Source organism: Arachis hypogaea, chromosome 4 (assembly GCF_003086295.3).
Source record: "Arachis hypogaea cultivar Tifrunner chromosome 4, arahy.Tifrunner.gnm2.J5K5, whole genome shotgun sequence".
NCBI classification, from domain to species: Eukaryota; Viridiplantae; Streptophyta; class Magnoliopsida; order Fabales; family Fabaceae; genus Arachis; species Arachis hypogaea.
In genome coordinates this window covers 1,241,958-1,254,958 of record NC_092039.1, presented here as the reverse complement: position 1 = coordinate 1,254,958, position 13,001 = coordinate 1,241,958, and the positions used below count along the sequence as shown (strand labels likewise).

The 13,001-nt window shown below is 34.4% G+C and overlaps 2 protein-coding genes across 2 annotated transcripts; both read right to left on the bottom strand.

Annotated features, from left to right (window-relative positions):
- Positions 1-755: 755 nt before the first annotated feature.
- LOC112798314 (clathrin coat assembly protein AP180-like) lies at positions 756-2,414 on the bottom strand. Its single transcript, XM_025841582.1, has one exon. The coding sequence runs from the start codon at positions 2,412-2,414 to the stop codon at positions 756-758; it is 1,659 nt and encodes a 552-aa protein (XP_025697367.1).
- Positions 2,415-3,655: 1,241 nt separating this feature from the next.
- Positions 3,656-12,513, bottom strand: LOC112795610 (uncharacterized). Its single transcript, XM_025837628.3, has 10 exons — positions 12,038-12,513; positions 11,820-11,946; positions 10,822-10,963; positions 10,453-10,731; positions 10,224-10,371; positions 8,592-9,512; positions 8,240-8,478; positions 8,067-8,140; positions 4,513-4,621; positions 3,656-4,054 (listed from the first exon to the last, which is right to left on the bottom strand). The coding sequence occupies exons 2-10, from the start codon at positions 11,873-11,875 to the stop codon at positions 4,031-4,033; spliced, it is 1,992 nt and encodes a 663-aa protein (XP_025693413.1). The 5' UTR covers positions 11,876-11,946; positions 12,038-12,513; the 3' UTR covers positions 3,656-4,030.
- Positions 12,514-13,001: the final 488 nt, after the last annotated feature.

The following is a 13,001-nucleotide window of genomic DNA, read 5'->3' as shown; positions in this document are numbered from 1 at the left end:
AAATTATAAAATGATTAAAGAAAAGTATAGGTAGACAATAAAAATATTAAACTATGTGAACAATAGATATATTGGATGTTCAATTCATTAAGTATATTTTTATTTTATTAAACCAATTTTATAATTTATTGTTCACATTGTTCATAAAAATCATTATCTACCTAATAAAATTCTAAAGTTAAATATTAAATTAATTGAAAGAAAAATGTACAAGACCAACAATGGTGATGGTATAGCAATAAAGCCATACTACAGCCTAAGAGAAACATTTTTGTAGAGAACACCAATTGGAAGAGCAAGCCTGACTCATCAACAAATTCAACTTACTGACCATTTTCAACAACAAAAAATTCAACTTAGAAACAAAATTGAATAAATCGAAAACGTTAAATATAAAATTAAATCAAAATAGATATTAAGAGTATTTTTTGAAAAAAATGATAGTCTTTAAGAACAAAAAGCATATTTTACTATTTTCTTATATTTAAAATATAAACCATTTGAAGATGCATGACTAAAATACTTCTTTCTATTCTTGACAAAGTTATTTATAGTCTATGATGGAAATATTCAACTAGCAAAACACAATTGGGGAAACTAAGAAATGGACAAATTACATCTTAATGAATAACCAGTAAAAGGAGAGAGTGAGAGACCATTATTTAGAAAAGTAAAGGGAAAAAAAAAACAAGGTGACAATGAAACTAAAGGGTCTGCAAAATTGCAATTTTTTTTTTTTTAGTATTTTGAAACCTCTATGTCATATACTTTGCCATAATTCTGCTTTGATGCTCCAACCATAGTTGTTGCTGTTGAAACAAAGTTTGCTCTTGATTTGACAATTCAGATGTTTTTACCATATTGTTTGTGGTGGACCATGTCTCAAAAGGATCATCTTCATTTGGTGTTACCAATGTTTCCTCATTACTATTTGTTGCTCTAAAAGTTGGTGCCACAACTGAATTATGAATACTCTCTGCTTCAAATACCATAGGAATCATATTCAGAGTAGATTGAAAACTTAATACATTGAATGTTGGTGCAATAATTGTTTCACTGGAATTTCTATTTTGAAAATCTTGATGTTGAGCATCAAAGTTTGCCTCTGATTTCTCATTTGTATTTATCACACCAAAAAATACATCCAAATTTGTCATGGAATTAGAACCTTGAAAATCATCATGACTTTGTTGGATAGGAGGATCAAGAAATGGATTATATTGGATTGGAGGTACCAAAGGTTGGTCCAAAAAATTGACAAATGAGTTAAAATCATTTGCCAATTTAGGTGATGCTTTTTCAGGTGCAATTGTTGACTCTGCCAAGACCAACTCCCAACCCTCCTTGGATTCATCATCAACAACAACTTCTTGTGATTGTTTCTCATCCTCTGACCCATCATTATTAGAGCAAGTGTCTTTCTCATCCTGTGATGAACTTGACCCTGCATGAAGAAGATTCCTATTGGGTTTGGATCCATCATTCGTGGAAAATGAAGCTTGGTCTTCAAGGAACTCCTGCAATGTCTCCATAAGCACTCTAGAAACTTTCTGCACAGTTGGGTACTCATAGGATCTCCCAATCCCAATGCCCTTACAGAAACCATAAAAAGCAGATAACTCCTCAAATTGCTTGCATGATTTGTCACAAGCCTTGTAAGCAGCCACACATGCTGCATATGCATATGGCAAATGGAAAAAGCTATCCAAAACTACACCAATCCCATCACTTATATCTCTATAAAGATCAAAACTTTCCAATAAGACAGCGTAAAGCGAAACTTGAACCACACGGTTCCCCTTAGCCGAACCGGTAGGCCTAGTACCAATGGCTCTGTCCAACAACTTTTGCCAGTTTACAACTCTATCCAAAACAATGCTGGGTTTCATATCTTTCATATTATCATTCTTTATGTGGTTCTTATCATGATGATACGCGAATCTCCTCTGAAGCTTTCCGGTTAGGAAGCAATACAAGCGCTCGTCGAGGTAGAGAGCAAATGTTCTTACAAATGCAGTGTAATCCCAAGGACTAGAACCGGAGTCATCCCTAAAATTAGAAAGGTTGAGAATCCTTGCACCTTGTTTCATTGCAAGGAATACTTCCTTTGGAAAATAGACATCACCATCTTGGAAGATTCTAAGCACAATCATAAGAGATTTGAGGGCAACAACCCAATTGCGAGTCTTCCCAATCCGTTTGGATATTGCTTGGGCGCATGCCGCTGCATAGAGTTTGTTGGATGAGACTATTTGCACAATTTCGTTGATGTAACGCTCTTCTATTTGATTTTTATCATGGGTTGTGGCCTTAAGAATCATCACTTCTAGATTCGCTGCATTGGTTACCTTTGCTAGGCTAATGCTAGTTTGGTCTTTCACTGCTCCAATGGCCTTCCTTAGCTTGCTTGGCATGCTGAACCAATTCGAATTCTTGTGTCGAAAAAGAAAAAAAAAATCTCAAAATTCAAAGTTGAGGAAGAAGGAAGAGTGTGGATGTTCTTTTGGATTCTACTTTTAGTGAATGAATTTTGATGGATGTGAGTAAAGAGTGGAAGCAAAACTAGGACAAAGCAGAAGTATCGTTCTTCGTGTTGACTAATAATCTATGCTTTCTAGTTAGTAATGTAGTTGGTTATTTTGGATTAGATTTGTTACCTTATTGTCTTCCATTTGTCTATTCTTTTGTGTAGACACTAATTATATTTCATAGCAGCCAAACTACACATCCAAGTATTTTTGTAATTCAAGTCCAACCAAACAAGTCCAAACTCAACAAAAATCACTTTTATTACAGCAGCGTGTACACATGCGTGTTTCAATAATGCTTATTCGTCTTCATCTTTGTCTCTAAAAAGTTCTAGATAAGAGATATAATAGGGTTATAGATTAGAAGTTATGGCCAATTGGTGATTCGAACAATTTTGCACATAATATACTAATATTAATTAATCTCATAAACGCTACAAGACATGAACAGTAATTAAACATCTAAAATCTTGACACTTGAATAACTTGAATGATCAAACTACTAAATTTTTTTTGGAAAAGTATAGATAGACAATACAAATATTAAACAATATAAACAATAGATATATCGGATGTTCATTTCACTAGATGTACAAATGGTTATTTTAATATTAAAATTTAGATAGTTAATTTGAAGGTGTAGTATATTTTTATTTGATTAGTGGTTGTTCATGTTGTTCAAGATGGTCATTGTTTACCTAGTACTTCTCAAAATTTTATTTTAATAGATTATTTTGTGAATAAAATATCTTAGTTTCTTAGTGAAATCCCATAAAAAAATGAAGTGCACATAATTAAATGGGTCATTCTCCACCAACATATAAAAAGATGTCAAATTTTGAACTATATGGTACACTGTTACACAACTTTTTCGAACAAAAAAAAATTGGAAAAGTATATACGTGCATCTAATTTACATTTTTATTTTTAAATTTTATGAAAAAAAACCGTTAATTAAAAGTAACAAAATTCTATTTCTGTTTTTACCTATTATTTTTTCTTTTCTCTTCACAAATCTAAAAACAAAAAATAATAACAAAAATCAAACACACTTTTAGATAACCAATGTTTTTTTTCTTTACACTTGAACTAATACTAAACAATTCATTTTTTTTCCACTAAAAGTGTTTAACTCCCTAACATTTCTCGAACTATTATTGACAAAATAATAAAATAATATTCATCTCTGAATTAGTGAATTTACAAATATCGAAATTACGGATTTCAACTCAATTTACAAGATTTCTATACACATATATACATACTATATACCTGAACATAGTGTTACAAAAAGAAATACGGATCAAAAGGAGAAAAGGTGAAAACAAAATTTGTTACAAACAAAAAGAATATCTAAATTCCTATACTCGTGGCAAGTTCACTGAAAATGCAATGATACAGAATGCGGCATTCTGGTGTTCCAGTACTGGAGGTCGATATGTGAGGACTGTATGAAACTTGTTTTGCAATTTATAGTAGTCTTTGAAAAAGGCGTTATCTACTCAAACCAACTTCTTTTCTTCTTCCTGAAAGTTGAATTCAATAAATAAGCTTAAAGATAAAGAAGTACCATGAACTTGATAACTAAATCCCACATCAACACAACATGGAAGTACCAAAACCAAACAATGCTATCGACTTATTTGCAATAAAAGCGGCACACATTTCATTTTGGAAGGTAAAATAAAGAAGTTACTTTAATTTCTTAGAATAAAGTAACGCAAGTAAATATGAGGCAACAAACTTGAGTTGAACTCATTCACCAAGATGCAACATCTTATTGATTTATTCTATGCAACTGTAAATAATCCAACTTAAAGTCACGGAGTTAACTATCAAGCTTTTTTCTCCATTTTTTCAGTACCTTAAAGCTCAACAACTTGGAATAATGTGGAGAAAAAAAAAAGAATTATATTCAAATAGAGTTCAGAAAATTGAATGGCATAATGAGCAGATATCAAAATTTGAACTTGAGAGTTCTCACAAATAGAAGTGTCATTGAATTTGTACTACTGCCTCTCAAATCAGATTGCTGTGATCTTTGGCATCCCCGGTATAATCTTTTGATAAACTCCTGTAGATGATTGTAGATGCTGCATGCATTTATACCAAATTAAGGTTAGCACATATAATATTTGCCTGATGGGTGGACAGTAAGAACTGACATGTCACAGTAATAAGTGTGATTTTCAAGAACGCTAGTATCACTGCCAAACCAACATCTACTCACACAATTTACGATCCAAACCACATGGTGTCATCCCCGAGGGGAAAAAGAAAAGTAAATTTCAATCCACTTGACCAAAACAAATGCACATATAAACTCTAGCATACTATAAAAAATGCTTAAGAAAAACATGGAAACCATGCAACAACCTGGAATTCCACTGCTCAGATTGTATAGAACAACCATGTTCTTCAACTTCAGTGATCCCAACTCTTGAGAGCCAACCATACTCTATGGCCTATATAGATTTAGAGAAAATTGATCTAAGAGGAAGAAAAAGCCATAGGAATTTCCAGTTCTGCCATTTGACTTCTACAACTTGCAGAAAGCGAGACAATTTCACATATCCACATTTCTTAGGCTACAATTGTGAGTATAAAAGTGAATGGAGAGACATGGCTAATAATGGAATGAAAGAGAAAAGTGTGGAATGGGATGGATATGTTTATGCACACCCTCGTTTGGGAGTCTGATGAAGGGATTGGGGAGAGATTCAACACTCATTTGGAAGTTCAATGGCTAATAATGGAATGGCAAGATAAACTAACGTTTCTCACCAAACTTCTAGCATAATTGATCACTGGCATAGTATCAAAGCCTTTCACACTAAGAGGGCAAGATATTATCCTTGCTTCCCCTAATAAGTACAATTTATTTATGGTGGATCTATACACAATCCACGTATCAAGTTGCACTGAAAGATCGTGTGCAATGATGTGCTGCTTATTCAGATGTGTTGCATGCTATGGTTACCACAGATAAATTCCTCATCTATCCTTATGTTTTTCTGCTCCTATTTGTCTATTGATCTGTATTCAGGGTTCTTAGTTGGCGTGGAAGTGCCCTTGAACAAATTATTTTATGCTCAGCTTCCATTTGATACAAATACAACAACAATAAAAGCATTTTCCCACTAGTGAGATCGACTATAGAGATCAAACCACATTAATGCGTCCTATCATAAGCCATTTAAATCTAGTTCTTAATCATTTCTTTATTAATTACCTTGGTTGCCCTCAACCTCTAAACTTTATTCAATCCTCTTTTTGAAAAGAGATATTGACGACAGGAAACTAGGCATATATAATAACTAACTGTATAGAAACTAAGCTTTTATAGGAAATTATCACTCTCATTCATTGAATTATTTTTACTATAGTCACTTTGTTTCGTGTGTGTGTGTGTGTGTGCGCGCGCGTGCGCACGCTACTATCAATAACACTAAGGAAGTTTCTATTCTCACATATTCATTTTTTCTCGGTCATTTCAACTCTCTGTGCACGCGCTACTATCAATAACACTAAGGAAGATTCTATTCTCACATATTCATTTTTTCTCAGTCATTTCAAGTCCTCTGTATTAGGTATCCATGTTATGGTTTAGGGGAGAAAATAGAAAGTGCAAGGGTATTTTGAGAAAGGTCTAGTAACTAACTCTGCCAAGCAAGCAGAGTAGTGGTATGTGAAAAATATATTGCTGTTAAAGGAGAACAAGGTGAAGAATGAGAATTAGAGAAGCTCATTCTGGTCTTTGGGACTAAACCAGTCCTTAAGAGAGTGACAACCTCTAGAAATACTGCCATGTTACTTAACTTCTTTCATAAATAATACTATTTTGGGAAATAGGGTGATGTCACAATGATATCACTCTATATCTCCCTGTTTCAGTAATTCTCTCTAGACTACTCTGTTCCTTTATACTTCTTACTGGTACCATATTCTTATACTATTAGATCTATTCTTCTTATTAGGGTTTCTACAGTTCATTTCATCACATGATCAAGCCATCTAAGGGAAGGTTCTTCCATCATTTCCAAAACAGGTGCTACCCTAACTTTCTTGGTAATGGAAATCTTTACCTAGATGGCCCAATTTATGACGAGACACTGTTGTTGACAAGTTGATAGCCAACCAAGAAAAAAAAATTGTTCTTTTCCCACTTGAAGATATTAGCTATATGCTTCAAAGAACCATTGCATATACAAGAACCCATGTTGTAGACACTGGCATTCAAATATAGGTCATTCCTAATCATTTGTTCTATAACTTTTCTTGATCTCCCTTTGCCCCCGTCTCTCAACAAATTTGTTAAGGCAAGTTAGTTAAAAGGACCATTTGCTTTGCAGAAAATAGAAATCAATGCATAATCTTATCCCAAATCACTGGTTGTGCTGAAGAAACCACCTTTATATGCTCAAACAACATGCAATAAAGTGTGTTCTAAATTGCACAGTGCACATTGCAACTAAATTAAGTTCCTTAATTATCTTAGGTTCTATTTGGTCTTATAGAAAGAAGACCTGTAGAAGCCCATGTAAGAAGAATAAATTAGATTTAAGGAAATCTAATAGTAGGAGCAGAAGGAGACCAAGGAAAAATGGAATGACTACAAACATGGTTCATATGAAACATTGTGATGCGCTATTGCATCATGGATTCCTTATCCCCGAAGCTATGGGGTTATTACTTCACTCTATTTATGAAAGGAAAAGAACTTGTTAAAATAATGATTTTCTATAAATACAATAGCGTAAATCAGAGAAAGAATATATTACTCTTATGTGATGTGTGTAGATTGCATCTTGATTGTATTGATACATGAGAGAAGACTAACATGAGCACCTACTCAACTACTCTCCATCAATGCACTACCTAAACTACTAACCACTAACTAACATTAATATCTCTCATCATATTTCAACAAAACTATCATCTGATTTTCTCTCTTTTACTAAACTACACGAAACTTGTTCCAATAACTATCAATTTATTTCTTATTCCAAATAAATAAATTTCTATATATAGTTTGCCCTTTCTATGCACGTTTCAGTTTCTTAACTTCTTCTCCCTCAGCAAAAACCAAAGCCTTAGATAGATGAAATCCATAGAGTATTGAACAAGCAACCTCATGAGTATAAAGCAACAAGAGAAGCCCCACGGCTTCCCTCATGCTACAACAACAACAGAACCTTATCCCATTAGGTGAGGTCGGCTACATGGATGACACGACGGGCTTCCCTCATTCAAATCAAACAAAAAATGCCACAACTTCTCAAAGAAGATATGACATCTACACTAAAAGTAGCAATCAGAGAAATTAAAGAAAGGGTAATACTCTATAAAAGGAATAGACAAAACTGAAGGATTAAATCCCCTTCGATCACAAATCTTCATATTACTGAATAAATAATGCAAAAAGGAAAAGAAGCTATAATGAATAAAGTCAAACGCCATGCAACAAAAATTATATGAAAATTTATCACTACATTGAATGCATTCTCTTTCGATGTAAAAAATGAAATAGACACATGCCTTAGTCGATGCCTGTTGCAGGCTGTGAAAAAAGCAACAAATCCATACAGAATACTCTTGAGAGCACGAAAAATCTGAAAAGGAAAAGAACAAAAATCTACAGATCAGGATAACTTTCTAGAAAGAGAAGAGGGAAAAGAAATGCATAACTTATTGGAGTGCCATATTCAAACCTGGGAAAAAAGGTCATTCCAAAGAGAGCGCCAAATGGAAACCTCATAGGTGGTAACAGTTGCCTCCGAAGATGATGCTAACTCAAGAATGCTACTAATAATCTGCCATGCATCCCCAAGTACATCAAAAATGCACGTACATACAAAAGTCAGCACACTTGATATTGCAAGGACCAGACGTACAGGTGCATACAATATTTCCCAGAGAATAAAAAATACAGGATATATGACACATGTTCCTGCAGTAAATTAGAGATGAACACCCAAAATATATCAGATGACAATTTATGTTGAAAAGAATAAGTTTAAGAAATAACAGAGTACCAGAATTCCAATACACATGATGACCTACCAATTCTCCAAATAAAAGTAACCAGAAGCCATATTGGTACAAAGAATAGCTCCAGTATATCTCCCACTAGAGTGTAAAAAGTCCCAATTCCAAGCCACAGGACAGAAAATATGCTTTCTACTAATTCAAACAACAACTTCAAACTTGGGAGAAGAAATCCAAATATCTCGAATAGGGCCTCTGCAAGAGGTTGAACAAGAACAGAAAAAAAGGATCTTGTGGTATGTGTAAAGGCAAGAAACCACCTAGTAGCCTTCTGCAAGTTATGTAGAAACAGCATTGTCCCTAAATATCGGACCCTTGAAACCATTTCCCAACTTTCAACCCAATCAAAAAGAGGTCCACATATACGAGCAGCAGTTGCCTTCAGAACAGGAACATTTTTGTATAAATCATAGAATCCAATGAGAACAGTTACTAATGAGATTAAAACATATAAAAGTCTGGCAAGTGGGCACATCCATGGACGATAAAGATTGCATATTACTGGGTAAGACTGAAGGAAGATGACCCAAGATGGAAGGCCTGCCTCTAGCAAAGTAAGCAATCGCAGGTCAGATATTATAACTTCCCTTAATTTAAATGGAAGGTCATGATCATTAAACCTAAATAATAGTAGAACATCACTATACTGCGTGGTTTCAATAGTCTCAACAGCATCAAAGCTTGAGCTCCGGGAAAAATTCACTGAGTTATAACCAGAAACACAACGGGAATTCACTAGTTTTCTTCGCTTATTGGGTCCAGAAGAAGGAGGTGTGAGTAGCATGCCTGGTGTTTCTACAGCATCATCAGAATATAATCCAATAGTGGTGTCCCAACCATCCTCAACAGTTAACAAACCATCGTTGCAGATGTTCTCATCATCATCAATAGATATTGTCCCAGAAAAATCTTCACTTGCATCGTAAAATATCTCCCCTGTTGAAATTACAGATAAGAGGGAAAAACGATCATTGAAAAATTAACATTGCTCCAGAAACTACACAAATCATGCAGCTAGTAGTTGTCATTGTGTAATAAGATTCAGCAAATTCTACAATCAATATATAGTCTCAAAATTTGAGGCACAAAATGCATCAGTTTAAAAGGAATAAAAAAAAGGGGGACAATCTGAAAGTTCAAGGGCTAGTCCATGGGACTCCCACTATGACTATAGGACACAGGATAAATGGTGACAAAAAATTTCCACCATTTGAACCCACCCCCAGCCAAAAAAAGTGCACTCCAAACATGGCACAGTCCAAACAATCCTATGAAACCCAAACTTAATGTTAGAGAGAGAGAGAGAGAGAGAGAGAGAGAGAGAGAGAGAGAGGGGGGAGGACAGATAGAGGGAGCAGGGACATAGGGGCATATCTCCCCATGCATATCCTTGTTTCTGCTCTTGCATGAAATTAAAATGCAACGATACGTATCAAGGCTTCTCAATTTACTTATGTTGTGCACACTCACACTAAGGCTTTGTTTGTGTGGAGTAAAGTAGGAGGGAAATAGAGGGGGAGGGAAGAGAAATTAGAAAATTTTCTTTGTAAATTACACAATAAAATTTAAAATTTCTCTTCCCTCTCCTCTATTTCACTCTACACAAACAAAGCCTAAAGTAGTAAAGATAAGAATTCTTGTTACTACCTGAGGCAGAATCCAGGTGTATTTTCAAAAGCAGAAGTTCAGGTAGTGTTCCCGAGAACCAAGTAGTCATACAGCTTCGAGCTTGAGCTATACTGTCAAATTCCCATCTTTTCATGCGTTTTGCTTCTATAGCCAGTGATGTATCAGTCTGCAGATCAAATAAAAGATAACAAATAAAGGTAAATTGTGAATGAAGAAAGTAAGACAGTGTGGCGAACAGATGTGGTACCTGAAGTTCATTAAGGTAGTTGATACCCCGAACACTTTCCCATTCAACTTCAAATATAATAAAACCATACAAAGTCCTTTGCAGTTCACTGCTAAATTGCAGAGTCTCCCTTAGGTTTTTCACAGGTAGTAAAGCTTTCTTCCTTGTCATCACTGCTTCAACGAATGAGAAACATCTCGTAAATTTCTTTGAATTACTTGTGCTTGATTGTGAATAAACATCCTTTTCTTCCTTTCTCCCTCTTCGGGCTTTGGTGTATGCAAAAGGAGATAACCTTGACTGCAAATCAATAAAAATGATATAAAATTTAACAACCAAGAGAGTTAATTAGAACAAATTATTTCAACGACCAATGGTGTCCTTAACAACCTTGGTAACCATCAATTGCCAAATGTGCGCACCCCGTAAACCAAGGTCACTCAACCATGGTCTGTTGTCCACCAAAATATACATTTTTTTACTTTCATTGGCAAGGAAAATACTAAGATCTGCAAAATAAGATTGCAAGTCGCTGCAAAATACATCACAAATATTCATTAGATAAGTACAACAAATACCAAATCATACCAACATAGCACAATCAGGCCCTGTCAATGTAGATTTAGAAAATTTAATGTCCTAAATCATTAACAGAATTTGATAAATGCGGCAAGCAATATGTCAATCAGCAAGCAGTTAAAACACAAAACTAAGCAAAGCCTAACACGATGAAGGACACCCCCGCACCATATTTGGACACTAGAAAGCTCCAACACAATTTCCAACTTGCTAGTTATGTCTTTCATTTCATAACTTTCAGCTTATTGTCTATAGAGAATAAGGTCAAAGGTAAGCTTAACAATTTTCAACAGAGATTGGCTATGAAACAGCAATATTGAACCCAAACTATAAAGCAAGTAAGTCCCAGAAGCAGGACTCATCAGTCCAAGTAATGGGATGGAGGGATTAAACTTATCCATTTTAGGGAGTAGGGACCTATTAATCCAACATTGTAATTCTTCATAGACTTAATTTTTTTTTTTTTTTCCTTTCAGACATATAAGTATTCAATTTACGTGGTACTTAAAACAAAATTCAACCCCTCCTACAAAGACAAATATTGAGAAGAAAAAATAAAAAACAAGTGGATCCACCAAAAGTTTCCCAACAGCTTCCATTCCCATGTGAAAATTCCAACATAGAACAAACCTTTCCCAACACCGAAAAAAAAAGGAAAAGAAAAATATCAAATGCATTCCAAATGTGATGGTTGAGAATCGAAATTGAGAGTAGTCACTAATAACGATAAGGGATAATGGTATTCCCTGGATATTCCATTGTTTTACCACATAACACAAGAATTAAAAATATATATTTAAAAAAAATACCCAATTTGCAAACTGGTGAGGGGGAAAATGCAGCGTCCATCATCACCATTCCCCATGAAGAAGAAAACAAGTCCTCCCTCTAAACCTTTCTTATAGCTGCAATCTTCACCAAATTAGCAACTAGCACCTGCTTCAATTCAAATTCCAATCATGATAGTTATAATAAAAAATAATAATAATATTATTAAATTAAAATTAAAATGAGAAGAAGAATTCACCGCATGCATTGAACACAATTCAGCACCAGAAACAGGTGCGTGAGGAAGAGGACCAGACGAACGGGCATTCCATGTAAGTGGAGAACGATGGAAGAATTCGAGCAGAGAAAGGAGTGCGATGAAGCAAAGAGCGAGTAACTTCATAACCAAGAAGAGAATAAGACAATTGAGGGAAATTAAATTAAAAACAGAGAAAGAAAAAAAAAGGATATAAGAGAGAGAGAGAGAGAGAGAGGAATTTAAAGGGTAGGCATAAATGCGGGGACTGAAATAGATCTAGAAGAGCGGTTTCAACGAGTGTCAGCGAGATTCTATTGACGGTGATGACAAATTTCAATTAGATTCAGAAAGAGAGAGACTGAGAAGGAAGAGGAGAGGGAAGAGGGAGGGAGGGAGGGATGGAAGGAAGAACAATAACGAGAGAGAGAGAGAGAGAAAGAGCGAGCATTTAAACTGGTGTAGATCACGTTCGTTGTTTTGTTTTCTTGTTTTTATCTATTTATTTATGAGCAATGCTAGGGGCCAGCAATTTTTGTGATTGTTAGCCATCAACTAGCCATCAATAATGATTTGATGGTGTGAGATTAGTATGAGATTTCATCCAATGGCTCACCTTCCTCTGCTAGTTACATGCTGGCCAAAATTCAATAAAACTGCTGCCCCTTAGACTTTTCCTTTATTTATTAGGTGAGGACCCGGGCAACTTGCACAGGATTATAGAATTTATTATCGCATGTCAGAATCTATTTAATTTAATCTTTAATATTTTTCACTTTGTGATAGTAAAAAATTCAATTCACCCGTGTTTACGAATGATTATAATTTAATCAATTAAATAAAAATATATTATATTTTTAAATTATTTATTTAAATTTTAATATTAAAATAATCATTTATACATTTAATAAAATAAATATCTGATATACTATTATTTATATTATTTAATATTTTTATTATTTATTTA

Coding starts and splice junctions, on each gene's coding strand:
- LOC112798314 (XM_025841582.1), bottom strand. CDS start 2,414: ATGCCAAGCAAGCTAAGGAAGGCCATTGGAGCAGTGAAAGACCAAACT.
- LOC112795610 (XM_025837628.3), bottom strand. CDS start 11,875: ATGGGGAATGGTGATGATGGACGCTGCATTTTCCCCCTCACCAGTTTG. Junction 10,732..10,821: donor GGCAATTGATGGTTACCAAG/GTTGTTAAGGAC, acceptor ATTGATTTGCAG/TCAAGGTTATCTCCTTTTGC. Junction 9,513..10,223: donor ACACCTGGATTCTGCCTCAG/GTAGTAACAAGA, acceptor TAATTTCAACAG/GGGAGATATTTTACGATGCA.